The 27,154-nt window shown below is 39.7% G+C and overlaps 1 protein-coding gene across 2 annotated transcripts in view; it reads left to right on the forward strand.

Moving 5' to 3' along the window:
* DPYD (dihydropyrimidine dehydrogenase) overlaps positions 1–27,154 on the forward strand; it is a 343,524-nt gene that overhangs the window by 306,542 nt on the left and 9,828 nt on the right. For both annotated transcript variants that reach the window (XM_066192389.1, XM_066192390.1), the window contains one exon: positions 23,199–23,342. In XM_066192389.1, the coding sequence (XP_066048486.1) occupies positions 23,199–23,342 (144 nt within the window). The remainder of the gene's footprint in view (positions 1–23,198; positions 23,343–27,154) is intronic.

Below are 27,154 nucleotides of genomic sequence, written 5' to 3' on the forward strand. Positions count from 1 at the left end.
AGGTCAGTAATGATTGATAGCTAATTGTCTGCAGTTCAAGCACTAGAAAATGGGTTGGCAATTAATTTATGTGTGCAAAACTCTTCTGCCTGATTTTGTAAGTGCAGATTTTGATGCAAATTGCATTCATGAAAGCAAGGTTGTGGCTTTCAAAATGTAAGCTATAATTACTAGTCTGAGAACCTGATGATACTAAAATCTTCCCCTAGAATCTACCCCTAGTGAGAGAAGGCATTTATTAACAACATTGTGTCTTTCTAAGCAGTACTTCTAACCATCTTTTCATTCATTAAGCCCTGGTAAAATGCTTGATATTACATGAGATGTAGTCTTATGGAGTTGCAGGCTGTATCCTACAGACATCCAGATGGCTTTGAAATATCTGTGCAATCAGAAAGGCCTCTTCTCTATCTACAGGTAGCTATTGTTAGTAAAACCTGCTTTTATTTATATTTTCCCATTTTGTTTATGGTACTAGTCACAGACACACATACCGATGTGAAAGACTTGGACTTCTACCTTCTGAAAGAATCATTTATCCCTTTAAGGTTCTCGTCTAAGAAAGCTGTTTATTTGGATAACACGGTGTTCTGTGGGCCACAATGTCCATGCAAGAAAAGTGCAAAATTAAGTAGGTGGTATTGGTCATAGACAGCAGACTTAGAATTTATTTTCAGCCTGTTTTCCAAGAACTCTTTTATTCTTATGCTAGTTTTGAGAGGAAGTTTGCAAGAACGTATCTTAATTCTCTTAGGAACAGATTTGGCCCATAAGAATAGCCTCAAGTGTAGTGGCATGCAAATGTATGAGAAGTATAAAAGGAATTATTTATGGGCAGAGGCTAAATAAGCTAAAAGTCCTAAAGTGTCCTGCCCAAATGATGCGGGTAAACATAAGAGCTGGAGAACTCAGTGATATACAAATATTTGAAGTTTGCAATCAGTGAAGAAAGGGGGATTTTCTGATGTAGACTGAAAACTCAACTGAGTCTGATGAATTGAATTTGGAGGGGGAGGGGGGGAAAGTGTTCAGGAAAAGCAGGAGAAAAATTATCCTGATTGGGAGAAAAGTGTTTTTGTAGAAATGATGGAGGTTTCCTGCTGTGCTGCTGAGATTAAAGGTGGGGAGGACTTTTAAAACTTGACTGCATGGAGTCTAATGGAAGTACTGCTGGGAGAAATTTTGAGTTGCCAGGACTATGTGCTGGACTTGCAGACTTTTCCTGTCTGCACAAGCTAGACCCTTGCCCTTTCCAACATAATAGCTGCACAATAGGGGTTACCCATGGAAGCCACTGGATCTTTATAAGGTGTTCAGACAGTGACTTACTGTAATTAACTGGAGCTCTAAGAATCTAATAGTAAGCAATTGAAATGTCTCTTTGTTTAAAGAGTAAGATCAAACTTAAGGAACATGATTATGACCTTTCCCATTTACTTAATTTTTATTGGTATAGAAAGCCCTTGAAGGTTTTTCTGTACTCTTGTGTGGTTTTGGTTCAGCCACATGGGTGTCTTAGCAGTCAAAGCTGTACTTCCTGAGGTTTTTATGGACAAATGGACTAAAAATGTCTTTCTGTTCCATTGTCCATGAGTTGGCATGTCCATACATTGGCACAGGACAACTGTTCCCAGTACCTGAATGGAGCTGGTGACACACCATTTCTACATGGAGAAGTTTAAAAAAGAGATTTCTGCACTCTGCTGACCTATTCATGCTGAACAAAACTCATTAAGGCCCAAAACCTGTGTTTGGGTTGTTCCAGGGAAAAATTAGAGCCAGCCTGTAATTTGTTGCTCCACACTGGGGCTCTGTAATAGTTTGAAGTGACCTGGCAAGAATTTTATTGATTTCTTGGGATCTCATTCAGGCTGATTGAACTTGGGTGCTCTGGTAGTGGATATCTACGAACACCAACCCTAGCTGTTATTAAGAAGGTGGGTCTAATCCTCATGCAGGTAAGACCTTGTTTGCCCTTCATTCAACTCAGCAGACAAATTTTAATGAAATGGCTCCTTTTATAGTTTATACCATGGCGGTGGTTTTGATTTCCACACTTGTAACTATCCAGCGCAGGTAAGTCAGTATATAAACCATATATTGGTCAGGATATGTCACATTATATATCTTTTCTTTCATTAAACATTTTGCGTCTTTCCTGTTGGACTGCTTGGAATAATTAATACATTCTTTTGTATTGCTATGTTGTATTCTTTCCAAGTTGACAATTTCTTTATATAAAAGCCATGAAATACCTAGTTTTATACATTATGTCTGGATTCATGAGAAATGCAGACATATAACTGAAATACAGGGGTTTATTTAGATTCATCAGGACAAGGTCTTGCAGTTGAGTTTAAAGTAGTTGAAGTCTAGAACCTATAAACCACAATTATATTTATTTATATTAAGCATCATTACAGCATAGAGCATTATATCCTAGCTGCTAATCATTACTTAATATTTTCTGAATATTTACTACTACTACTACAACTAATAATAATAATATTAAATATCTGCCAAAAGGCATATTTTCCAAATCCAGACCGAGAGTCTAGTCTCTCCAGCAAGTGTCTCTAGTCTCTTTTTCCTTGCCTTTACTGAGCCTTTTTTCAAATGCTGAGCACTTCTGACATTTTGAAATGTCATTTCAAAATTTTCCATTTGTAAATTGACAACCAGAAGGCTCATTGTAAACACAGTAAGCTCTATAAGCCCAAACATATCTGTATTTTCCCTTTTACTAAAAATGTATCACCAAACTGTAAACAGCTCACATACCATTTCCATTAGGCCAATTGATATTTTGAAGCTTCTAAAGTTACCAATTAAAACAAGAGCAACCGAAATCCTTTGGTGACTGTAGCATGAGTGTGCCTTTTGTAACCACCATTTCCTAAGGAGCATGGCCTTAGGGCTGTTTTGGTTGGCGCAGAACAGGGCTAATAAATGTTTCACACTTCAGAACTCCCCTCTCTTTGTTCACAACAAAGTCATCATCTTTCATTTGATAGACTGCAGCCATTTTCTTATCAATTCTGTCATAGCTTGGTTTGGCCTTCAGTCCCTGTTCTGTGGGTGGGCTTTTGTGCCTGCTGCTGGATTTTGGGACTTATTTACTAGGATAAAGCAGATGGAGGAGAAATGGTATTTACATTTTTCCACAGTACCTAATTTATTTCTCCGTTGTTTATTGCTGAGTTATTTTTGTCTGCATAGTGTGAATAGTTTGCAAAGGTATTTATAACAACATCTCGCTGATCAACGTGCAGTCTGAAAAGCTTGCAAGTCTGCCTCTCTGTCTCCATTTAAAAAAAAAAAAAAATTCCTCTCCATTCAGACTGTCTTTAGTTGTCCAGTTCCTAAATGACAGTTTGGGAGGGGATGCCTTTGGTTTTGACCACTGTTTTGAGTACTGGCTCATAATTCAGCACACACTGGGAATATAATTTTTAGTTCAGAATTGAGCATTTATTGAGGTGTATTTAGGTGAAATCTTGACACAGTCTATTGTCAGACTCTCACACTCCACATACCATCCCCAGCTCATCCACAGGGAAAGGTCTCAATGTAAAGTGTCTGACTGGGTGAGCTCCCTTTAGGATTCTCCAGCACAAGGGGTGAAGTCCCCAGCCATAAGCATTAGCCAGGATATGCACAGTGGCTACTGTAAAAGGGACCGTGCCACAACTTAACTTCCTTTCAGTTTCTAGCGTTGAGAGGTTATACACTGTTATCAGTCCAGTACAAGATAATTCCGTAAAGCAATTGCAATGAAAACAAGAATTACATCAAAATCTGAGCTCATAACCGTAGTGTCCCTGCCTCAGTCCCATAAGGGTACTTTAATTTTCTTCCTGTCTTGCAGCTCATAAATGTGCTTCTTTTGAGACCACACCCCAAATGCTGTTGGAAAAGGGCTGTAAAATTTTATAGATATATTTGAGGGTATTATAAAAGTATATAAAGTGAAAATACTGCAAAGAAATAGAAGTTATTGAAAAACTGGATTAAAATTTTAGGCTAGGGATTGTTTTATTGCATTTGGGTTCTACTTGGCTTTTACAGTCATGAAGGAATAGAAATTTTTTTGGAATTAAGAAAATTAAGAATTTTGATTTTAATGTACTGATTGATTTTAATATACCGATTTATTTCAATGTCCTTGTAAACATTTGCTGGAACAAATAATTTCATTATATTGCTGAAGACTATTCTTAGCTCAGGCAGTAAAAAACTCTGTTCTGGTGTTTGCCTATTGAAAATGTTTTACTTGATTTTAGGGAGATATTTCTAGATCAGAGATGAAATGGTTCACTCATACAAATTCAAATGTTAAGTAATTAAGTAGCATTGAAATGAAGGCAATAGTGCAATAATGGTGGTGAGCAAACTGCAGATACTTTGTTTAATCTGAAATCAGTAATGCCCCAAAATGTGCCTGCTTTCTCTGAAAACCTGGCAGAGAATACAACATAATTGTCCTCAGTAGTGTTGCTGTCTTTGTACAATATACCAAATGATCATCTTGAAGGCAAAGGAGGGCAGTAGGGAAGTCTGCTGCCTCGATGATTACCAAAGCTTACCTACATTCTCACAGACGGGACTTTCTGAAATGTACAGTTCTCATTCTAATTTGCAGGGATTTTTCCCCTCCAAAATGAGCTGGAGTTTGAGACATTTGAGCTTTGCCTATGGTCTCTCACTTTCTAAGAAGTGGTTGCAAAGAAGTCCAAAATATTTCCCGGTTTTCTCTGCCACAATAGCCCCACCGTGGCTGTTCCTGGCCCTCCATGCCCCACTTGCCACCCTGTGCCCATCTGGGAGATGCTCTGCAGCATAAACTCTGCCCCAAAGCATGAACCCTGCAGTGGGGACACCTGATAATCCCCATGGCCGGGTTCTGGCCACTGTGTGTGACAGGCAGGATAGCCGTGAAAATTTTATGTTGTGGTGTTTATCTGGGCTTAAGTTCTTGAGGAATTTTTGAAAGATAATATGTGGCTTAGTGATCTACATGGAACCAAGCTGTGAGTTGTGTAGTGAGCTCAGCCAGAAAGTTCAACTTTGTTTCGTCCCCACATGGCTTTATATCCATAAGAACAGTAAGACTTTTTTAAAGGCCGTTGGAAATTTTTACTGTGATCTATTATAGCTGATGTATCTTAAATTATTCTTCAACCCTTATCACAGCAATCAGAAACTTCAAATAAGGGTTGAAATGTGCTTTGCTTTGTCTTGCTACAGGAGCATGTTCTTTTCTCCAACTTGAAAAAAAATAGGAAATCTTTTAAGACATACTAAAATACAGCATGAAACTCAGTGTCTGTATCTGGTCCTCATGGGGGATGCTTGAAAGGAATTGGATTATTTTCCAGGGGGAACTTATGGCAGAGTGTTTGTGTATAAATTAACAGCAATGAAAGTAGTAAATTAAAATTGCGACATCAATTTCATTCTTTGTTCTGCTTTGCATTTCTATAGAAGGATTTTTTTATTACTGTGATTTACCTTCTACTAAGAGGTAAAAGAATGGAAAGTATGAAGTAGCAGCAGTTGTAATTATCTTCTGGAAATTTTCAGCTTGTTTAAAATGCTGCAGCATATCTGCTCAGGGACTCAAGTTGGTGTGAGCACGCCAGACCATCCTCCCTCCATTTTCTAGGCTGGATTTCCAGCATCTTCCAACAGTGCAGTTCAGCTGTAAAGTTCAGTACTCACTGAAGGAAAGGTCTGTCTTCCATCTCAGGTGAAGCACTGACCTCCTTTGTTGCCTCCATTTATTTTTTTTCTTTTTCTCCTGGCTCCCTGCATGTGCTGGCAATGAGGAGTGGTGGTGGTGGTGGTGTGGAAGCCCCAGATGAGCCATCCAGGCACAGAACAGCAAACAGTGCTTGGCTGTTTTCTTCAGCACCGTCAGTGAAAAGATCCTTTGTACCTTCTGTGCTGAAACCCCAGGGAAGACTACACTCCATGACTCCCTGCATTCACTCCTTGGCTTGCTGGCTTTTCAGCAGCACACTTTTTATGATGGTGCTGTGTAAGATGGCTGGATTGGGTTACAGGCACGTACACAGCTGTGGAACAAACTCTCACGAGACCTCAGACTCAGGTAGTGCCTTTGCCTTTCCCCCTGGCAGTAAAAGGCACTTTTCCAGCTTTACCTTCTCTGTGCAAAAGTGTGTCTGTGTTGCTACTTGCTTTTGTTTTTACAGGAAGGAAATTAAAATCTTCTTTAAAACCAAAGCCAAGCAGCCTGTCCCATACCCAAAGGAGGAGAATGTGAGAGCAGGTGAGACGTGCAAAATAGGTGGAATTCATCAGTTAAGAGACACTGCTGGGATATTTTAATGATGCAAGGGAAGGCAACAAGTGAAACAAGTGTCCATTTTATCTGGTTTCTTTTTTCCTTTGGAACAGAAACAGAGACACTTAGAAGCAGGCTCAAGGAACCTAATTAAATACTGAAAGGAAAGAAAAATACGCTTACAGTTCTGTCCCCAAGACTCAACCTGTGAATATTCAGTTAGTATTATTTTCAGAAAAACAAAAGCCATTATAATTCTCAGGATGTTTCTGATTTTTGAAGAGGAAAACTAGTGCCTAGGCTGGTCTTTACATATGATCCATACTCTCAGTAGTGTCATTGGGACCTGCCAAGTATTTGACATAAATCAGTTTCATTGTTACAAAAAAGGAGTCAGTTGATCCCTCAAATCTACTCATTTCTATTGGGAAAATGTTTAAAGACTTTAAAACAAAGTTTTCTTAAGGGATAAACAATTGATAGTAACTTATATTAAAGAAGCCGGAAGCAATCATCAACGGTAAAATTTTAAAGCTGTTATTTCACTTAGAAAGGAGCAGTAAATCAAAACAATACGATTTTATGATCTGTCTATGCTGATGTCAGTATCAGTGTCACTAATATCAGTAAAGTGTAAAAAAGAAAACTCTATAGCATCCTGAGATTTCTTTGCTTCCTAATTAAGACTACAGCAGCATTTTAAAGAGTGTGAAAGGAACCCCATGTGGTGTATAGTAGCCATAGAATGGACAAACCATTTATCTCTGGTGCAGGAACTTGCTTTAGGACTAGGTTGAAGATACAGCTCATTCTTTGTCTCATGTTGCAACATTGTTCATTTTCTTGTTTTTTTAACGCTGTAATTGTACTTCTCCTATTTTGGGGGAAGAAAAAAAAAAAGAAAGAAAAAAGAGGTGTTCTTAAATGTTAAAAAATGCAGTGATACCTGAGATAAATAACTCCATACCACAACACACCTTTTATGATTAGCATTAGGCTTTGTCTCTAGTTCCAGGAAGTCCCTTATGACAGAGAATAGCAGTTTTTGAAACTCGTTGGATGTTACACTGTTCTACTTCATTCTGCCTGGGCACTGACATCAGAAGTGATTAGATTCCTATAGGCACCTAACTTCAGAAAGGAGAGAAATGTCTGTACTTCCAAATTAAATGTACCCGGGAATATTCCTAGGTGCTCAGGCCAGCTGGCACCAAGCAGCCTGTGCCGATGATCAGAAGCTGTTAGTCTCCAAAGCAGGTTGGCTGCAGGCAGACTGCCTGCTGGGAATGGCTCCTGGAGCATGCCGACTTCCAAAGCCTCTCCAGGAATTGCCTGGGACACTGATAGTCAGCACAGGCCAAAAGCAGGCAAAAAATGCTGTAATGCTTTGTTAGGATAGATGAAAACATCCTTGTGCCCAGGAACATTCCCAGACACTGATTTACTGCTGTGGATATAGAGAGTGTCTCGCAAAAAACTCTGAAGGGAAAAAAAAAAAAGTCAAGTAATGGCAGTATGTGACTGAGCATGAAAGATGGACAGATGGACACAGAAATGAGCTCTATTAGATCTTAGTGAAAACTGCACTCAGAAAAAGAGTTCTAGCAGCCTGAGGCTCCAAAATCAAGAAAACCAATCAGAATTTTTAGAAAACCTCCAGAAATATCTAAGATATAATAGGATATAGTGCAATGACATAAATGTGTGACTACAATATACATATTTCTGTATGATGTGACCAGTATATATGTGTTATCCAAGTACGGACAGTCTGAAAAAATGCTAAGTCCCTGTCTTTCCCGATGATGTAAAGCAGCTAACCCATGAGTTCATTGCATCCCAGAGGCTGAATTGAGTTTGTAGGTGGGACAAAGTTGCAGTGGTTCAGATGAGAGCACCCAGAGGTTCTGTTTACATTAAGGAGGAGTGCAGACAAATAGGCCAGACAGGAACGGGGTTACAGAGTGAAATGGTTGATGCTGCAGACCGGTGTCCACACCGTGTGTATCCCAGGTTTTCTTACGGACTTCTAGCTCTTGTCTGCTCTCATGGGCCAAATGCCCGTTAGCAGCTGGAGCTCATTTCAGCCGCATCCCTGGAGCACATACTCAGGTTTCATTTCATCAAAAATAAAATGCAGTTTGTGCTCTCTGCAGTTGTGCTGCCATCAGAAATGAGGTGTGGTGTGTGGGGACAAAGAAGAGGTTCACATCAGAAATCTGTTCTTGTCTGAACTAAACCATGAGTGCAGAGCTCATGCACGGCAGCAGTGCAGGGCTCCTGGGCATGAGGCCACCAGTGGAGTAGAGACAAGCCCTGAACTGCCCAGAAAGGGTTTGCATGGACAACGAAAAATTTTGTTCAAACATAAATGTATTAGCACAAAGCAGAGAAGAGAAATCATCTGGTAATTGTCTCACATATGGGATTTTTTGTGTTGGCAAGAAGATTGTTTTGCCAAAGCTTTCTTGCAGTAGCAAAAGGAAACAATTCACCACATCAGGAAAACAAACTGACTCAGAAAATATAACTTTACTCATATCTGGCTTTGATGCACTACACAAGACCAAAAATAAACTTTCGGTGCCGTTTGCAGAAGCATGAACTTTAAACTGAGAGCAGCAGCACTAAAGGAGGGAAGAGTTTGAATGCCAGCTGGATAGTTAAAATATCAGTAAATACTAGACAACAGAGACTTTGTTGGCATTTTCAGGGAGTCTAAAACTGCTGACAAAAATGTACAGCATAGAAACGATCAAAAATGCATATGATAGAAACAATCAAAATACCAGCAGGACAATGTTGATTGCCAAAAAAAGCTGAACAAATTAAAATACCAGGAAGTATAGATAACTCACAAATACTCTGCTTTTAACTAAATTAAGTGAATGAACAAAAGAAGCATGTGATGAAACTTGGGCAAACAATTCATAAATGTTACAGACAAAAAGTCAGAAAACTTAGCTGAGCTAGGCAGCATGCTCTAAGAGCCCCGGTAGCAAAGTATTTCCATGGTGTTTTAAAGGTCTGGGATGTCTTCTAGGCAAAGAAGAGCTGGAAATGGACACAGCGGTGCAGCCAGGAGGGCACCTAATTGATCGAATGTCCTCAGCACCCAGAGAAAAAGCATTAAGGTTAGTGGAAGTAAGGAGAGCGTATGTCTCACTGCTGAGGTTTTCCAGAGCCACAGGTCAGATGGGCAGCCATCCAGCTGTAGAGAAGATGGGAAGCTGTACATATGCATAGTCTTTTAGCAATTTAACAAGGCATTACACCGACCTGCGGGTGGTAATATGCTTTCCGTCTTAAAAAAGTCTTTTCAGTTTCTGATGCAACATTAATATATTTGCAAATGTATTAGATGTAAGAATTACAGACTGTAACTACCCCAGTATCTTTTGAGCACCCCTTAGGGTGGATACCAGTGGAAGAAAATGCAATTTGTTATCAAAACTGTGGTTGAAGAATGCCAACAGTATCAGCAAGAGCTAATGGAGCTGGCTGGGATCGCTGCCATAGCTGTATAGGTGCAGAAACAGAACAGCAAAAGCTGTAGCTGATCATGATTACATTCTCATCTACCTGCTTGAAATGACCAAGCAATAAATCTAAAATGAAATAAAATGAGATGAAATTGCATTTGACTCCTGGAGCACTGGGATAATTGCTGACCTCCTAAAGGCTATTACCAAGCCCCTAAAAAGTAAAAACCATGCAGGATAGACCCACACCTGAAAATGTCAGTTTGAAGATTAGTGGGATTCATAAACCATCTCACAATACCTTTCCACACTTTTCAGATCTGTACAGTCTCCTGAGGTGATTACTAAACAAAACATGCTATGAATACAACTGCTGTAATTTGCTGAAGTCTTTTCTTGCATAAAGGAGCTGTACTAATACCCCACGGTGCAGCACAGCAGCATGTAAATGGTGAGGCCATTACATTGCACAAGGCAGGGCAGGGGTGTGAGGCACACGAGGGGCACAGCCCCTCCAAGGAGGCTTGTACATTACCAGCAGTGTAGGGCCAGTCCAGCTCAGATACACTGGAGTCATGTGTGCAAGTGAAAACATTAATCCTTATGTTCTAAGGGCAGGAAACTGTATGAGTACAAAGTGGCCATTAATTATCAGAGAGGATTTTATAAAGCCAGAACTAGCACCCCCTCAGTAACCACAGCCTGTAACAACCTGCCTTGCTCAGCACCTGGGAGAGATTGAGATGTACACCCCCAAGTTCTTCTCCAGGCTGCTGTACACAAAATCAGGAGAGCTAAGCAGTTGGTGTGGTCAGGATACACCACCCAGGAAGTCCCAGAACCAAACTGCATTTGGTCATGGTGGAGCCTGGGACTTGTTCATTCATACAAATAACCTGGGAACAAAAATCTAGTCCACTTCTCATCACTGCTACCACTGTCATCACCTTGCAGCAAATTGCAGTTTGTCCTGCAGTGGTGTCATGGCTTGTTGAATTGCTCTGCACACAGAAGGACTGGATATTTGGGAACAGACCTATGCTCATGCATGTTCTCTGGAAGGAAGAAATGGCCCAGCCTTCCTGAGGAGAAGCAGCAAGTCTCTCCTGTGTGGTGACTGCTCCTGCCTTTGGAAGCTGCTCAGACAAGCTCTCCTAGGAGCTTTATCCATTGAAATACACAGCACCTCTATAAAATATGGAGAGAAAGAGTCAGGCAGACAGATGACATGGATTATCTATAATAACATAAATTATGTCATCTGTGACCTTTAAAGCAGCACAGCTGTTGTAGACAGCGTTAATGTAGAAAAGCTGCACTAAGTAGAAAATTTTGTTTCCCTCTCTGTCTTAATGGTCAAAATGGCCACAGATGATTTGGGTTTGAGCTGTAGATTGAATGACTGTAAATATCTGGCATAATTTTAACAAGTTGAATTATGTGAAGAAATTTTTTTTTTTTTAATTTTTTTTTTTTTTTTTTTACAATTTAAACGACAATGAGATTTTTAAATATGGCAAATTTTCAAGTAGCGATACTCTTTAGGGCTTGCAGGATCACTCACCTGTGAAGAGGTTATCCTGTGGTTATGTTATCTGGAACTGCGTTAGAATGGCTGGAGACAAGACAGTTTATTCTAGCAGCACAGTGTGTCCACTGTGCTCTCTGTTTCACTTTTCCTGGGAGCCGTGCAGCTCCAAGGATGAAGTCAGGTGTGCATGCCCAAGGCGAGGGAGTTGGCATTGGCTGTGGTCCTGGTTCCCCCAACACTGCATGGAGGCTCAGCCTCAGTCAGTGTGACTCCCGTGACTCCCTGCATGTTGAGCCACAACGGAGAAGCTTTGCAGGATCAGGACAGAAGTTTCTTTGCAAGTATCATTCATAGGGTTTCTTGTGCCACCTCAGCCCTTTTGACCTGCAGAGTAGCCACAATGAGTACACAGTGCAAAGTTATAGGTAAAGTTTATGTATCTCCTTTGTTTATCTGCAAGGAGCACATGAGCAGTGAAAAAGGGAATGGCCTGTTCAAGCAAGATGTGATTGTGGTTATAATTAATGGCAGAGGGCAAGTTGAATGCATATACTCATAAGCCTAACTGTGCATACAAATCAGTGAAGTCTTGCAGTACCAAGATGATCAGAACTCATTTTAAAGCTATTACAGTAATTTAAAACAAGATAGTTTTTAAAAGTACAGTGATGTATGACTGTAATCTGTATTTCTAACTATTTGCATGTTAGATTTTTAAAAATCAAATTCTTCCTCTGATTGACTTGAGTGAAAATCTAATCAAATTAGCATTTCATTTTAGAATATATGACCATTGTAATGCCATATTCAGAATATAATGATACTTTAGCTGTTATAAAGACAGATAAATATACAAGAGAGGCACTGTGGGGGACTTGGACTCTAGGGAGGACTCTTCTGGTTTTATACATTTGTTTTTTATATAGTGTCTGTTACTTCAGTACCTCCATATTGGTGTCTTCTCACTACTTGATGGTGATATAAGAAGCAGTTATATCAGTTTAGTGAAACTCTCTTTTGTAACATATTTATACTTGATTCCTAAGTTTGATGTAATATTAATTTTAGTGTTTAGCCCTTATTTATTTTCAGATCTGTTTGAAAGTTCTGATAGATTTTAAGTTACAAAAATTATTATCACTTTCCTTTAGTGCACCATTCTAATTTTTTTCATCTAGCTATATTCTTTTTATTATTATTATTTCATATGTTATGTGTTGTTTTGTCACATTTTCAAAACTGTTCAAAGGCCTTAATCAAACCAGAATAGCCAAACTCTTCATAGGAGATTATTCAGTGTTGTCTTATCCTTCCTCTCACCAACTGAAGTGGGAGTTTTGACTACTGAGGGTGGAAATACTTGCTATTAATGCTAGAATTATTTGTATTACGGCTCTTAGCATGAGGTATAGTGAATTTAGGATATTGAGGTGATGATGAAAAGCATTGTGTTATTGAATTTGAAGACTAAAAGGCAGCAGTAGGCTCCTTGGTCATAACTGCAAGAGCTCTTTTGTCTGCACTGAATACTTTACATTTAAATTAGGATTGTGCGAAGTAGAGATGGAAGGATTACATGTGTGAGAGATGAATGAGGGAAAGTATTGTAGTCTGTGCAGGAGGAGGATAAGTGTTGTAGTTCATCTGCCATAAGAGATGGATTACAATGAATCTGAAGTGGAAGAAGGCTTAGATAGGAATTATTAGCAGTGGTTTGCATTTAAGTAATCTAATAGTTCAATAATATATGTATAGTTATGCAGTGTGTAGTCTACCAGGGAAAAGTGGAGTTAATTTCTAGATATATTTAAATTATATGCTGTTTACAGTATAGACATTTGGTAATAAGTCTGGAGCTTCCATGCAAAAAAAGTAGATCAAAACAAAAAGACAGGATAAACAAAAATCAAAACAAAAATCGGCAAAGGATCCAGCAGATGGGAAAAGTGTAGCTCGTACCTCTTTTGGAAGGTTTGATTGCTAGCAGAAAGTACTTGACAGGCAAATTTGCAGCTGAAACATACAGCAATGGTGGAAATGCACTTTCTTTGCACACAGGGGAAGCAGTAGTTATTTTACTCAATGTACTGAAAGCCTTGTAGAGTGGCTTTTAGAATCTCGATTTCTGCCAGTGTCTGGAAGAGGAGGTTGCTGGTTGCTCTCTCTGTTTAGTCTCCCATTCCCCTGAGAGCATGAATTTGGTGGGCAATATTGGTTGGACTGTGAATGTTTTCTGTGTCCACGGTGCACACTTAGGCTATCAATGAGTAAGTACCGCAGGGTCTCTGGAGCTGTATTTCCACCAGGGGGATGCTGGATTGGAGTGTAGAAGAGCTAAGGCAGATGCAGATATTCCTCTTTTCCTCACCTCCTGGCCATGGGGGTAATTTGCTGGGCCCTATGGTAATGCTGAGTTGCTCAAGGAGCTCTTGAACAGATACAAATGGGTTATACAGGCAGCTTTCCTTGGTCCTCACGGTTCTGAAACAGGGCTATGCTGTTCCTGGTACCCTGACCCAGCTCATTTAGCACAAGTGGAATTAGCAAACTCAGCTTAATGCTCACCTTGCGGAGTCAGCAATATCTGTGATTGAGAGGCCAGTTGGTAACAACTGTAGCAGCAAGGATGTCCATGCTTTCTCATAGTTGTAAGAAAAGATTTATTCTTCCCTTTTAATAGTCTAGCTGGCACCTCTGAGTCTTCTTTGAAAGGGCCTAGAAAACACAGTTCTAGGATTGCTGGAGCCAATCCCATCAGTACATGTAGCCCCAGAAGAGAATGGTTACATCCAAACAAACATGATTTTAGCATTGGTCTCAACAGCTCAGTTACCAGCTAGCTTGGAGAAGGTGGATAGGAGTATCTAGCAATGGCATTTTCCATGCGATCATGTAGTTTACAGCAGTGATATAAGAAGTGCGTAAACTGAATGTATAGATACGTGTACAAATGGTATATAGATACACATGAAAATGTGAATACTGCACTGATTATTTTTACTTATGTATCACTAGAAGTAAAAAATCTTATTTGAACAAAGTTTTTTCCAACACTAAGGCTCAGCTGATACTGATTCCTGTTTCCTAAACACATTTGAATACAGTTATATTTGCTTGCCTGACAGATATTTGTTAATAGCCATTCTGCTGACATCTTCTTTATGCTGCTGCTTCGCTGACAGAATTTCATCTGCATAAATGGGTGGAAAGTCCTTTCCTCACGTGTCCAACAAACTGGAGACAAAGTGCCTGCCAATGTTTTAATTTCTTTTCCATGTTCTGGTTAGAGAGTGAGAAGAATGCTTTCACTCCACAGTGTCATGAATATGGTAATCTATGGAAATCACAGAAAGCAGGTACTTAAGTTAAGCACATACTGTACTACAGGAATCCCTGATGAATTCAAGTCTCTTCTGTTTAGAGAAGATGTTGTTGTCTATTAAGTGACAGACTGCCAGATGTTCATGAAGTAGCACAGTAATGTGTATCAGTATCTTCTTTTCTTTGCCCAAGAAGGTAGCATTTTCTTTATCATCTGTGTCATCCTGGCTTTTGATTGTAAATGTCTAAGCTTGCTTCAGATATTAACTCTTTTTTGTTTTATTGATGAATATTTCATTACTTCAGTACATTGGTAGAATGTAAGTTGTTGCTGCACTATAATAAGCCTATAATCCTGAAATCTTTTCCCTCGCTTGGTGGATATAAACCAAACATTTGAGTTACAACATGAAGAGTAATTAATTTTTGATTTGGAGCTGGAAGAGAAAATTATGGCAGTGTTAGAAAAATTACAAAAGGAGAAATAATTGTTATTTTAAATAATATTTTTATCTGCACATTCAAGTATGGCACTGTATGGTGAGGTCATTGCAGTGTGTTTTCCTAGAACACACATTGTTGTTCCATCTAGTCTCAGAGTTACTGAAGGGCTGGGGGTTAGCTCACCCACTTTAAATAATCATGATTTAAAGAGCAGGCAGAATAGACGAGTAACTAAATGCAATGGTGTATACACACACACTGTGGGCAGCAGAGGTTACAGAACAAGTATATGGGCAGTAATTGCACATTACTGAGACAGTGCTGTTTACCAAGCAAATAAAAGTTCCAAGAAAAAAAATGAAAACAACTGAAAGGCAGAGTTCATCTTATTCTGAATAATTGTTGTGTTCTGTCCTTTATTTTGATGGCATTCCCACATCATTAAAGGCACTGATGCCAGAAATATCTCAGCTCTAAGAAACAGAGCCATGAGAACCCTTTAACGCATGGGACGAAGTCCTTGTGGCATCTTGCTAATGCAACAGTAGCAGCTCCGGGGGCTATAACAACTGATGTTGTCCCAAGAAACTCTCTGTCAGGTGGAAACTGATAGAGTGAATTATCCTCTGCCCACCTGCTGTGGGGAGGACTCTAGCAGGGTTCCCTGCTAGAGGTGTTGACATGAACCCCTAGTGCCAGCTGGATGGTTCCTCCATGCCATGGGCTCTGACCACGCAGTGTATGGGACTGACACAGAGAAAAGCACCTGTGTAAGAGGATTTAGCTTTGAATGCCTGAAAGAATAAGAATGTCTCACAGAATAAGAATTCGCAGCTTCACTTTCCCCATGGCCACACATAGCTTTCATTAGTTAAGCAGTTTACCTATGGGGAAAGATTGTGCAAAATATTCTCTCCATATATCTATGAATATGAAAATGTGTGTTACTTGCCACCTTCAGAGGAACAGAATTCAGCTGGTGGTGTTATTGTTGGGTTTTTGTTTTTTTTTTTTATTTTCCCAGAAGGAACACAAGCTACCTTGACATTGTGACAAGATTGTTGTTATTACTGGTGCTGCTCTTGTTACTGGGACCTTGTGTTTTCTTTCTCTCTGGAAATGTTGGAGTCATGTTTCACTGTATTCTCTGAGAACAAGGAAGAAAGCCGATACAGATACTTTTTCAGGAAACTTTATAGTAATCTTTCTGTTGTTGTTGTTGTTGTTGTTGTTGTGTAAAGTTGGAAGAGGATGGAGGCAGACCAATGCTTGGAAATTGTAGCACAGTTTAAAATATGTATGTGCAAGTATTACATATACATGCAGTATGTCATAAGAATCCAATTATATGCATCCATTTTGAGCACATCAGACTTTAGAAAGCATAAATAAGGATTCAGAATCAAGTGGGGGAAGAAAAGATTAAAATTGAAATTCCTTTCTCTGAAAAACTTTATACACCACAAATAGAAGTTTTCCATGAACAAATGGAGGTTAAACATTACTAAAACCTTTGTACTGAGGACATATGAAATTACCTATATAAACCTGATTTAAATTCTTGTAGCACCTGGACAGGGCAACTGTCTACCACACTTAAATGTTAATGTTTCCCTTACCTGATTGCCTTTCCATACCATGCTCCCATTCAGAGATCCTGCTTCACCTATTTTACTCTCCTCAAAGCTGTTAATTCGTGTCTGCAATCTTCACACCTTTAACTATGTCTGAGGTAGTCACTTGGCTATATAGCCTCCCAAGATGTTTCACTCTTAGATTTTACCTACCTTGCTCTTTGTCTCCCCAGTTCTCTGAAGCCAGTGAGAAACTTTCCCAGAGGCCAAGGCAGCCAAGGGGTGAAGCCCAGCTTTTCTGCTCATTTGCAGAAGAAAGTGGCATTTGGGGAGGATAGTAAAACCAACCACAGATCAGCTGTTCTTCATAGGAAAGGAGTAGTCTGCATGGATTTATGGAGGGGAAAATGACTGACTTGCTAGATTAGAGGGCAATAGGCGTTACCTTTAGCAAGGCTTTCAGTGCTGCCTCCCATAGACAAACTGGTGGAGCTGTAGCTGATGCTACTCTGAGCAGGGAGTTGGACTGGATGACCTCAAGACATTCTTTCCAATCTCAACCACTCTATGATTCTGCCAAGGTCATTGATCACCTTTTTCCTTCCAATCATTTAGAAAAATTGTATTTTCTCTTCCTTTATTCTGTTCTTTGAGGGAAAGCTGTTGGTTAAAACATTTCAGAGGAAGATCTATTCAGAAAAACAAGCTATAGAGAAGAGTAACCTCTTGTTTGATTTCTAAAACATGCTAATGCTTGCCACTATGTGGCAAAGTTTTGCTGTGACAATTATCCATCTGTTAACATAGCTATTAGATATGTGGACCTTTGTTTGGTGCATCTCTACTGCATTCAGTAGAGAATATTTCAGCAATGCAATTTGTACTCTCTTTGAGCAGTTCAGTTTGTCAGATATTTTTCAGTCTTTATTCTTGTTCTCACCTATTTTTGCTATGTGCAAGTAGACACTTCCACAATTCAAAAATGTAAAGTACATGAAAATAGACAATTTGGCTTCAGTTTTATTTCCAGATTCATGAGGGACATTGTGTCACTTAAAATTGTTTACATGCAGAAAGTGCAAAAGAGGTATTGGAGAATGAACACATACACACCTTCAGACCTTAGTCTGGAGACAACACTCAAGTATAAAAGGAATGAGATAATTACATCCAATGTGGGAAATTGACATGAGAGAAACAGTATTTTTTAAATATGTTGTCTCATCACTAAATTATACTGCTACCCAAAATGTCCATTAGCCAGTGATCCCTAGAATTATTTATGTAAGTTCTTCCTTTATCCTGTGACCACTTTTCCCCAAAAATCCTTTAGTTAAAATTACTGTGTTCCAGTGTTCTTTTTGCTGCCATCTCATTAGCATGCACTTCAAATCCACTGAGTACTGTAGGAGGCTGTTGCTTATTTTTGGTTTATGATGACATTTAACTGTGCATGGTGACCTGACCCTGGCTGGATGTTAAGTGCCCACTAAAGCTGCTCTATCACCCCCCTCCTCAACTGGACAGAGGACAGAAAATGTAATAAAAGGCTTGTGGGCCATGGCAATCAGGTTGGTTAATCATGATTTTCCTTTGGTGAATCCATACTGACTAGTCCTGATGACCTTCTTGTCTTCCCCTTGCCTAGAGATGGCCTCCAGGATCAGCCATTCCATCACCTTTCCAGGGTTTGAGGTGAGGCTGACTAGCTGGTTGTTCCCTGTGTGCTCCTTGTCCTTTTTTGAAGACTGGTGTGACATTTGCTTTCTCCCAGTTCTCTGGAATCTCTCCTGAGTGCCATGACCTTTGAAAGATGGCGACAATCTCTGGCAGTTCCTCAGTACTTGTAAGTGCATCCCATCAGAGTCCATGGACTTGTGGATGTCAAATTTGACTAAATGGTCTCTAACCCAATCCTCTAACCCAAGGCTAAGGAGAAGTCTTTTTTTCTCCCTGCTTTCCTGGGTTAAGGATTCCTGAGGGCTGGATTTGGAAGTGAAGACTGCAAAGAAGGTGTTCAGTATCTCAGCCTCCTCTGCAACCCCTTGCAAGGTTCCTTTTTCCATCCAGTAGCATCCCCACATTTTCCCTCATATTCCTTTGCTAGAGAGGTACTCACGTTATCCCAGAGGGACTCCCACCATTCCTGATGGTCTCAGCCCTAGCCAACAGCAGGCCTCTATTGGAGCCAGCTGCCCTTGGCTCAGTCAGACACAGGAGAAGCCTCTCCTAAAACCCCTGTCGCCCACCACTACCAAAACCTTTCCATGCAAACCCAATACACTGTGCCAGCTGAAGTCTGTGTTTTTTAACAGTAGATGGCATCCAGCCCCTTAGGAGCTAACAGATCCCAAATAAGCAACCCATGACTACATCATGGAGACATACATGGATTTTCCCAGAGTAAGGATCAGATCAGTTTCCAAGTTAGAAATAAAGTCTGGGTCATCTGATGCCTGTTGCACTGCCCTGTTCACCAGCCCGTTCCACTGCTTAGGCTGCTTGCTGGTGTGCCCATAAAAATTGCAGCAATCTGAAGTGGAAGATTCTCTCTACTTTTAGCCATTAGGAAACAAGCACCTTTTTTAGTTCATAATATGCTCAATTACCTTTAGATTGATCTGTGAATAAATTATAATCAAAACAGACTTACTCACCTTAAAGCTCTCTGGCTTAAGGTTTCATTGTTGATTCATTAAGTTGTCAGTTCTCTATTGGCAGGGTAATGCCTTTTTATATCTGAATAGAGACAGGTTTAGTGGGAGATACTCTTATCTTTAAATGAGCAGGATTTAGGTTTTTTGGTAAGAACCAATTCATCAATGATTTATCCCTGGAGAAAGTACTGAAACAAAAATCACAATGTTGCTGAAGATTTATACAGTTCATCAGTTACAAGGCAGCTTCTGGAAGCAGAGGTGGGGGAAGGATTTGGATTTTTGTTTTCTTTCTGTTAAATACTCCAGCAAAATATTTCAAGCTTACAGTTTTGTGATAATGCAATTACAAACAATGAAATAATTCCACTTAATATATTTATTTAGACTCCATTCTTGATGTTATCCCTCCAGTAGAAACACACTGAATTATGTCTATATAGAGACAGATGGATACAAATAATGCAGCTATAGACATCACTGTTACAGATATATAAGTAGACAAGAATTATCTAATTACTCTGCTTGTTGCAATCTTCTAAGCACTTGCTATGCTCCACATATTAATTGTTTTTCTAGGCAGATGTTGATATGACAAAGATACCAGTGTATGGAGAGTTTAGGGACACTGGAATATATGTAAAATAAAAAAATAAAAGTACTGTGTAAAGATTTTAAAAGGAAAGAGAGTTAAACACACCAAGCTCTGTGCTTGTGCTTTCATTGGGAATTTTGTTGTTAAATCCCCCATGTGCTTAGGAAGTTGTCCCCTATAATGAGATGATTTCATTTTAAAATCTCTTCAATATCCATCTCTTCTGCAGTTATTTCAACATTTTCCACTTTTACTGTATCCAGTAACATACTTCATTAAAATATTTTTTGCCATTTCTTATGGCCTTTGACTGCAAAATGTTTGAAACCACAGCTTTGAACAATGAGCACTCTCCTCAACATTCCATATGTCTGTGCATTACTCATAAGGGGAACCATCAATAAGTCCTTCCTAAGCTCCTGAGGCTACATTTTCATGTATTATTTATTGCTATAGAAAAGATTGCTAGTTTTCAGTGTTGTTTAATGAAATTTGGCTTGGCTGCTTGTGAACTACTAGGCCCCAAACACAAAATAAGCAGGCTTTTTGTACGGGCACACAGTCACCTTTTGTAAAGTCACTGGAAGCTCATTGTGTATGTGTCCAAGCCTGGACCGAGTGTTTCCTTAATTATTTTAAATTCCATTTAGCCAAATTCTTGATTGAGAAACAGCAGTGCACAGAAAATATAAAGGCTGGATGACAGTTTTCTAGAATAATCACAATTTATTTTTAAAATATGTGGATTATATGGTTTCATTTAACTGCACGCATGTCATTACAAAACATCTGAATTATGGAAATGAAGGCATTGCACATTTCTCAAAATGCCTGCTGTACATTCCAGCTAGCAGCTATGTTAGATATAAAAATCTAAATACTTCCATCGCACAACTATGAAAATTAATTAACCTTTGTAATTCACTTTTCACCTATACACAAAAATTTTTTCCACACTCTTCCTTAGATCACCTATTTAATTTCAATATTCTTAGTGTTTCTGTCTGTAGAAATTGGGAGATTTGGCAAATAATAAGAGAAAGGAAAAATAAAGGTTTTATTCTGCAAAGATTTGGCTATTGTTCCCAAAGATGATCTTCAATCAGTCGAGCTGTAAACAGCTGTCTCCTCTCTCTACTACTTCAGTTAAAACCTCAGCAAAATTAGCTTTGCTACCTACTCTCAAAGTCAGCATTCAATTCCTGGCCAGACAGGAAAGAATCCAAAAACGCTTTGTCATCAGGTCTCCAGCCCTCTCAAACCGAAGTTGTTGGCATCAGCACATAAATTATGGAGGGGAAATAGTTCCTCAGTGACACAGCTACTACTTATTCATAGTCAAAAATATATTTCTAATTGATTCAGCCTAGCAGACATACAAGAACACTTTCTATCAAAATTTGTAATTTTTAGAATTCTGCAAATTTTTTTAGGTTTTCTAAAAGTCATATAGAGAGTCGAGTTTATATGTGTGTGCTTAGAGTCTATTGATTAGATTGGAATTAGACAAATTCTTCCTTCTACTCATTTTGCTGCCTTATTTGACTTCAGTATGTAAGGCCACCACCTTACTGCTGTTTGCTGGAGTTCCCAAAGCCTGATTTTAAGATGTCCTAGAACATTTCATGTACAGCAACTGCACAGAAAGGAAAGTTTGATGCCTGTAAGGAAGCCCTCGAACATGACATGCAGGAGCAAAGTTCCTGTGGAACAGACAAAATAAGAGCCCTCTGCCAGTGGGCAAACTCAGGCTACCCCTACATGTGGGACACATGGAGTGTGCAGCACCCTCAGTCCTGCCTTGCTTTTGCTCAGACTGTGGCTGTGACCCAGAGCAGGCTTCAGTCCCAGCCTGCAGGAGTCACCTCTGGAGGGCTCCTGGGCATAGCGAGGCTGGAACTGACTTGTTAAAAATGTGTTGAGACCACAAACCAAATCTCAGAAGCAGGAGAGTGTTTCAAGGACCTCATCCTCAGGCTGTATACTCAGAGTGCCCAAAACCCAGCAGCCAAGAAAGCTTTTGTTTGTTATAGCAAGAAGCCTGAGGTGCCAGGGTTGGGTATTGTGACTGATGGAGATCACTGAGGAATTTTTCTCCTAAGGATTAGCAGAAGAGCAGGGTAACCTTCTCTGGATTTACTTCATTTAAAAATAATAATAATTTGTAAATTTTTAAATAATCTGGGGTTTAAAATTCACATTGAAATTCCCTCTTAAAAAATTGATAAGCACAGCAATACTGTATCTTGTTCGATATGCTCTTTGAGGTTGTATTATTAGCGTGAATTAATGCCAGCAGCTGCTCAGGCTATGTATCCCCTGTTACTACCTGCTGCTTTCTGCAGTACTGCTGTAGCTTCTGAACAGGCTTGAGTTAGGTGGATAAAATACTTCTGCAGAATAAGGAACTAGTTTCAGGGGAGGAAGGGCATGGTCTATTGCATCAAGCAAAAGTCCATTTTTCTACTATTTTTCGCTCACCTTAATCTGTGATTGTAGCACACTACAGTTGTCCATATCTCTTCCAGGTAAGCAACAGAATATTTTTTTCACGAAGACGAGTGTTTTAGGAAATCTGATCCAGCTCTTCCATGTTTTAGGGTGAGACATGAGTCTTGCAATTCAGTGAAGTCTTCCTCTGGACTTTGCTTAATTGGGTTCAAGGACTAAATGTTGCAGAAAAGATTGCAATTGGGACATAGAGGAAAATTAGGAGATTATAATGTGTTTCAGTTCATTTGGTGTTTGTTAGCCTTACTTTGACAGGTCAAAACAGCCTTCTGTTATCACACTGCCAAATACATGTTTGTAAGCTTTAAAAATACGTATTGATTTATTCAGATATTGATACAAATAATCTAAAATACTGCTTGAACCTTTCTATGTAAACTGAGAATTTTATGATACCTTTCCACATAGTATAAAATGAAACAGAAATAAAGTTATTCATTTGAATTATTTAACATGATACATTTTTATATATAAGCAAGAATGCAATGGGGAAATAATAAACTGTTGGATGCTGACCTGCAATTCAGCTATTTTTCTGCTGTGAGATATTAATATTTTAATATTCAGTATATATTTCCAAGTCAGATCCCAATGTTCATATTTGATTTTTATTCACTTCTCACTCTGGTGCAGTCTTACTGATTTCAATTTCAGCTTCCTGAATAAGAAGCAAGTTGCAGTCAGCATGGACTTGAGGTCTCACCCTTGGGATCAGACTCATCTTTTTACTACACCCACTTACTAAGCATAATCCTGTTTACTGATTTTTGTTTCAGAAACTGCCCAGCTTTGGGCCTTACCTGGAGCAACGCAAAAAGATAATCGCTGAGAACAAGATTAAACTTAAGGCACAGAACATGGCTGCTGAGCTTGCTGAGAAAAAACACTTCGTTCCGAAGAAGCCCATTCCAGCAATCAAGGTAACAAAAAATACATGCATAAGGAGTGATAGGCAGTTGACATGCACAGTCATTTCTAGCAGTTTGAGTTGGTTATTACTGCTTTTAAGCTTGTTAGAGGGCATCAAAGACAACTCTTTATGCAGACTTTCTAGCTTTTAACCAAAATCGATGGGAAATGATTTGTGATGCACATGTGTAGGTATTTCCCTAATGTCATTTTTCAGAATGAAGATATTCAGGCAATGGAACAGTAGCTGAAGATCAAGCAGGCGTAATGCCTTGAAGAACAAAGCAGAACTGTTTAGAATTTCTTTCGGTTTGAATGCTACAGTCTGAGCTGTTTTGCATGATAGCTTTTGATTACTTGCACTGTGCTAAATGCCTCCATCCCTCATGTAGGATCGATGGCAAAGGCTGGTGTTCAGTACATATAAAAGCTGTGTCATAGGTTTAGAGATTGAACTTTTAAAGCTGGAGAATGTTTGTCTAAGTAGCTGATCCACCGTCTACAATGAGTAAATGTCAAGGTAAAAATAAAGCCTATGACCCTTATCTATTGCATAATCCATACATTGAAGCTTTTCCCTTCCCTTAGGTAGTCAATAAATATCAATAAAATGAAACGGCATGAGCTAATTATTCTAAGTGTTCACTTTAGAGCTTACTTAAACTTCAAGTCTGAATAGGAAAAGTAATTCTTTTAAAATCTGGATTCTCATGTAGACCATTTATAAAGCAATATGAAAATTATATCTGTTGACCTTGTTGACTGTCTTCTTTATATATGGGAGAATATCAGATATCTCCATGATCAGACGTGTAAGAATTCTTGAAGAAATAAGGTCAAGCATAAAATAGAACATGAGCTGTGGCTCAGGAAACCATATAATTCCCAAGAGAATTTTGCAGTTCACCGATACATCCAGTTTTCCAGGCTAGCTGGTAGGATGGCAGAACCAGACAAGGAGAATTTTTGAATCATCTTCCTGTTTAAGTTAATTAGTTTGCCACTTCTGTAGACCTCTCTCAGGTTTTTGGATTGCTTATTTTGGTTTATATCATGCTTTTGAAAATCCCTCCCCTCCTCTTGTGCTGAGGTTCCCTTTACATAAATATACAAAAAGTTCCAAAGAACAGCAATCTACTCTTTCTTCCTCACTATGATGAGCATTTTCAAAGCCTGTTTGACCTCAGAGGTTTCGTGGTTCTGTTCTCCTTGCAGGGAGAGTATTGATGTAGGGAAAAAGAGAAAGAAAAAGCAACAGCCAATAACTGCATTTTCAATGAGATGGCTTGCTTCTGAAAACAGCAGAAAACCAAAAAACTGATAACCATCCAAAAGCAAATAAATTGAATGAAGGGAAAAATTTAGCAAGAGGGAAAAACAGACATGAAGACTAGGAAAAAAAAAACCACAAAAGCATTAAAAAATTGAAGTCAATCATTTATCATGCCTAGCTCCAAGTAGAAAAGCAAAAAAAGAGCCAAGTAATAGGAGATAGATTAAAAAAAAAGAAAAGAGAGTCCACTGCAGGGAAGAGGAAAATGAATTTCCCTAAACACAAACATTTGTTTACACAGATGTTGAATACTTCTGCGTGGTATCCCAGGAGTTTCTCAGCCAGAGAAATCAGGGTATCATCTTCCTCACCCCTTTGGTTAAATGTGACTGAAGCCATTAGAAGAAGACAGGCATTCCAAAGCTGACTCCTGGCAGTCTCTCAGTCTGACCATCTCTTTCCAAGGGAATGTTCTCACCGTAATGACAAAACCAGCAGTCAGAGGTGTTGCACTGAGCTTGCATGGCAAGGTTTGATAGAGGTGGTGCTGCAGGGGTGGCTTCTGTGAGAAGCTTCTGGAAGCTCCCCAGGGCCTGACAGAGCCACTGGCAGCCAGCTGCAGAACAGACCCACCACTGGCCACGGCCAAGCCCGTCAGCAGTGGCAGCAGCACCGCTGGGATTATGTATTTTAAAAGGGGGAAAGAACCAGCAAGTGCAGGCACAGAGAGGAGTGAGAATATGGCCTCTTCAGGGATCTGCTTGACAGAGGACCATGAAATAAAGCCATGGAGGAAAGAGAGGCCCCAGCAAGCTGGTAATATCCAAAAATCACCTTTTCCAAGCTCAGGAGTGATGCACTCCAATAAAGAGGAAGTCAGGGAAAAATTCCCGGAGGCCTGCAGTGATGTACAGTAGCTCCTGGACAAAGTCAGACACAACAGGGAAGCCCTCAGAGAGTGACCAAGATGATCAAACAGCAGGAGCACCTTTCCTGTGTAGGCAGACTGAGAGACTTGTGGTTGTTAAACCTGAGAAAGAGAAGGCTCTGGGAGCACTCTTAGACCCCATTCCTGTACCTAAAGAAGAGATAGGTGCCCTTGAAAGAGCTATGACCCCTGCATTGTCTGGTGTTATTTTTGTTACAAATTTCCTGATGTCTCCCTAAAATTTCCTCATCTGTCTAATTAGCTGTTGGGTTGGTGATATGTAAATTCCAACACTTACATAAATTCCACATACTGTCAAATTGCCATTTATTTGTCAATTTAAAACCCCTCTGTGATCATCCAAAATCTTTTCCCATGACTTTTCGCTTTGTTTTCTCTATTTTTCAACATTAATTGAAACTGCCTATTTTGATATTTGGCAGAATTGTTTATTCTTTTCTCACTTGTCTGTAATATTAGAAATTGTGCTTTACGTGGGTATGTGCCCTGGATCTTTTCTTTTCAGTTTCAGTTTTGTACAGCTCCCACAGATGTATTTGCCTACCTCAGGTTGCTTCCTTATTGCTTTAATTTCTTTCCTTCTATGTTCCTGTGTTTTTCTTCCTAATAATTTAGTTCTTTGTCCTTTGGGGCCTATACCACAATTTTCAGTCACCATTTATCTGCTTATTTTATTTTCTACTTTCTTTATTCCAGAAGCCTAGCTGTAGAAATTGTTTGGTAGTTCAAACATTCTGGCATAGCTCTCGTAGCTAGAGCATGACATGCTGTTCCACCTGCTGGAAAAATATCCACAAAATATGTGTTTGAAATATTTTTCACCCTTGTTTGTACAGGTACATTTACATGGTCTTTTGCACATACTTGCACATGCAAGTCTTTTTTTGGTGATATGTAAGCACCCATGTAAAAGCCAGCACTGCGGGAGGCATTAGCCACATGGAGCCCAGTGCTGTGCTGAATCTCTAAAAGCCTCTTGAGAGGTGAGGAATATTGAAGTAAGGACAGCTCTATTTTGCCTTAACTATTTTGTACCATGTGGATATTTCTTGGCATGTATCTGTGTGTTTAACATGAGTAGTTTTACTTGTGCTTGCCTGCCTGGAAAAGACCATATTGTAATCTTCATTGTAAATGTGGAGATGTTGCATATTTCAGATGGAGCCATGCACGTGTCTCCCCTAAGTTACAGGACTCTAAGGCCGCTTCTTCCAAGTTTATACTCCAACATCAATCACAGAAATAATCTCCCCTGTGATAGCCCATAATCCTCTCCTCTCCTCTCCTCTCCTCTCCTCTCCTCTCCTCTCCTCTCCTCTCCTCTCCTCTCCTCTCCTCTCCTCTCCTCTCCTCTCCTCTCCTCTCCTCTCCTCTCCTCTCCTCTCCTCTCCTCTCCTCTCCTCTCCTCTCCTCTCCTCTCCTCTCCTCTCCTCTCCTCTCCTCTCCTCTCCTCTCCTCTCCTCTCCTCTCCTCTCCTCTCCTCTCCTCTCCTCTCCTCTCCTCTCCTCTCCTCTCCTCTCCTCTCCTCTCCTCTCCTCTCCTCTCCTCTCCTCTCCTCTCCTCTCCTCTCCTCTCCTCTCCTCTCCTCTCCTCTCCGTGCC

This window comes from Chamaea fasciata, unplaced genomic scaffold (genome assembly GCF_029207755.1).
Source record: "Chamaea fasciata isolate MVZ Bird 193981 ecotype frontalis unplaced genomic scaffold, bChaFas1.0.hap1 SCAF_10, whole genome shotgun sequence".
In the NCBI taxonomy this organism is placed as follows: Eukaryota; Metazoa; Chordata; class Aves; order Passeriformes; family Sylviidae; genus Chamaea; species Chamaea fasciata.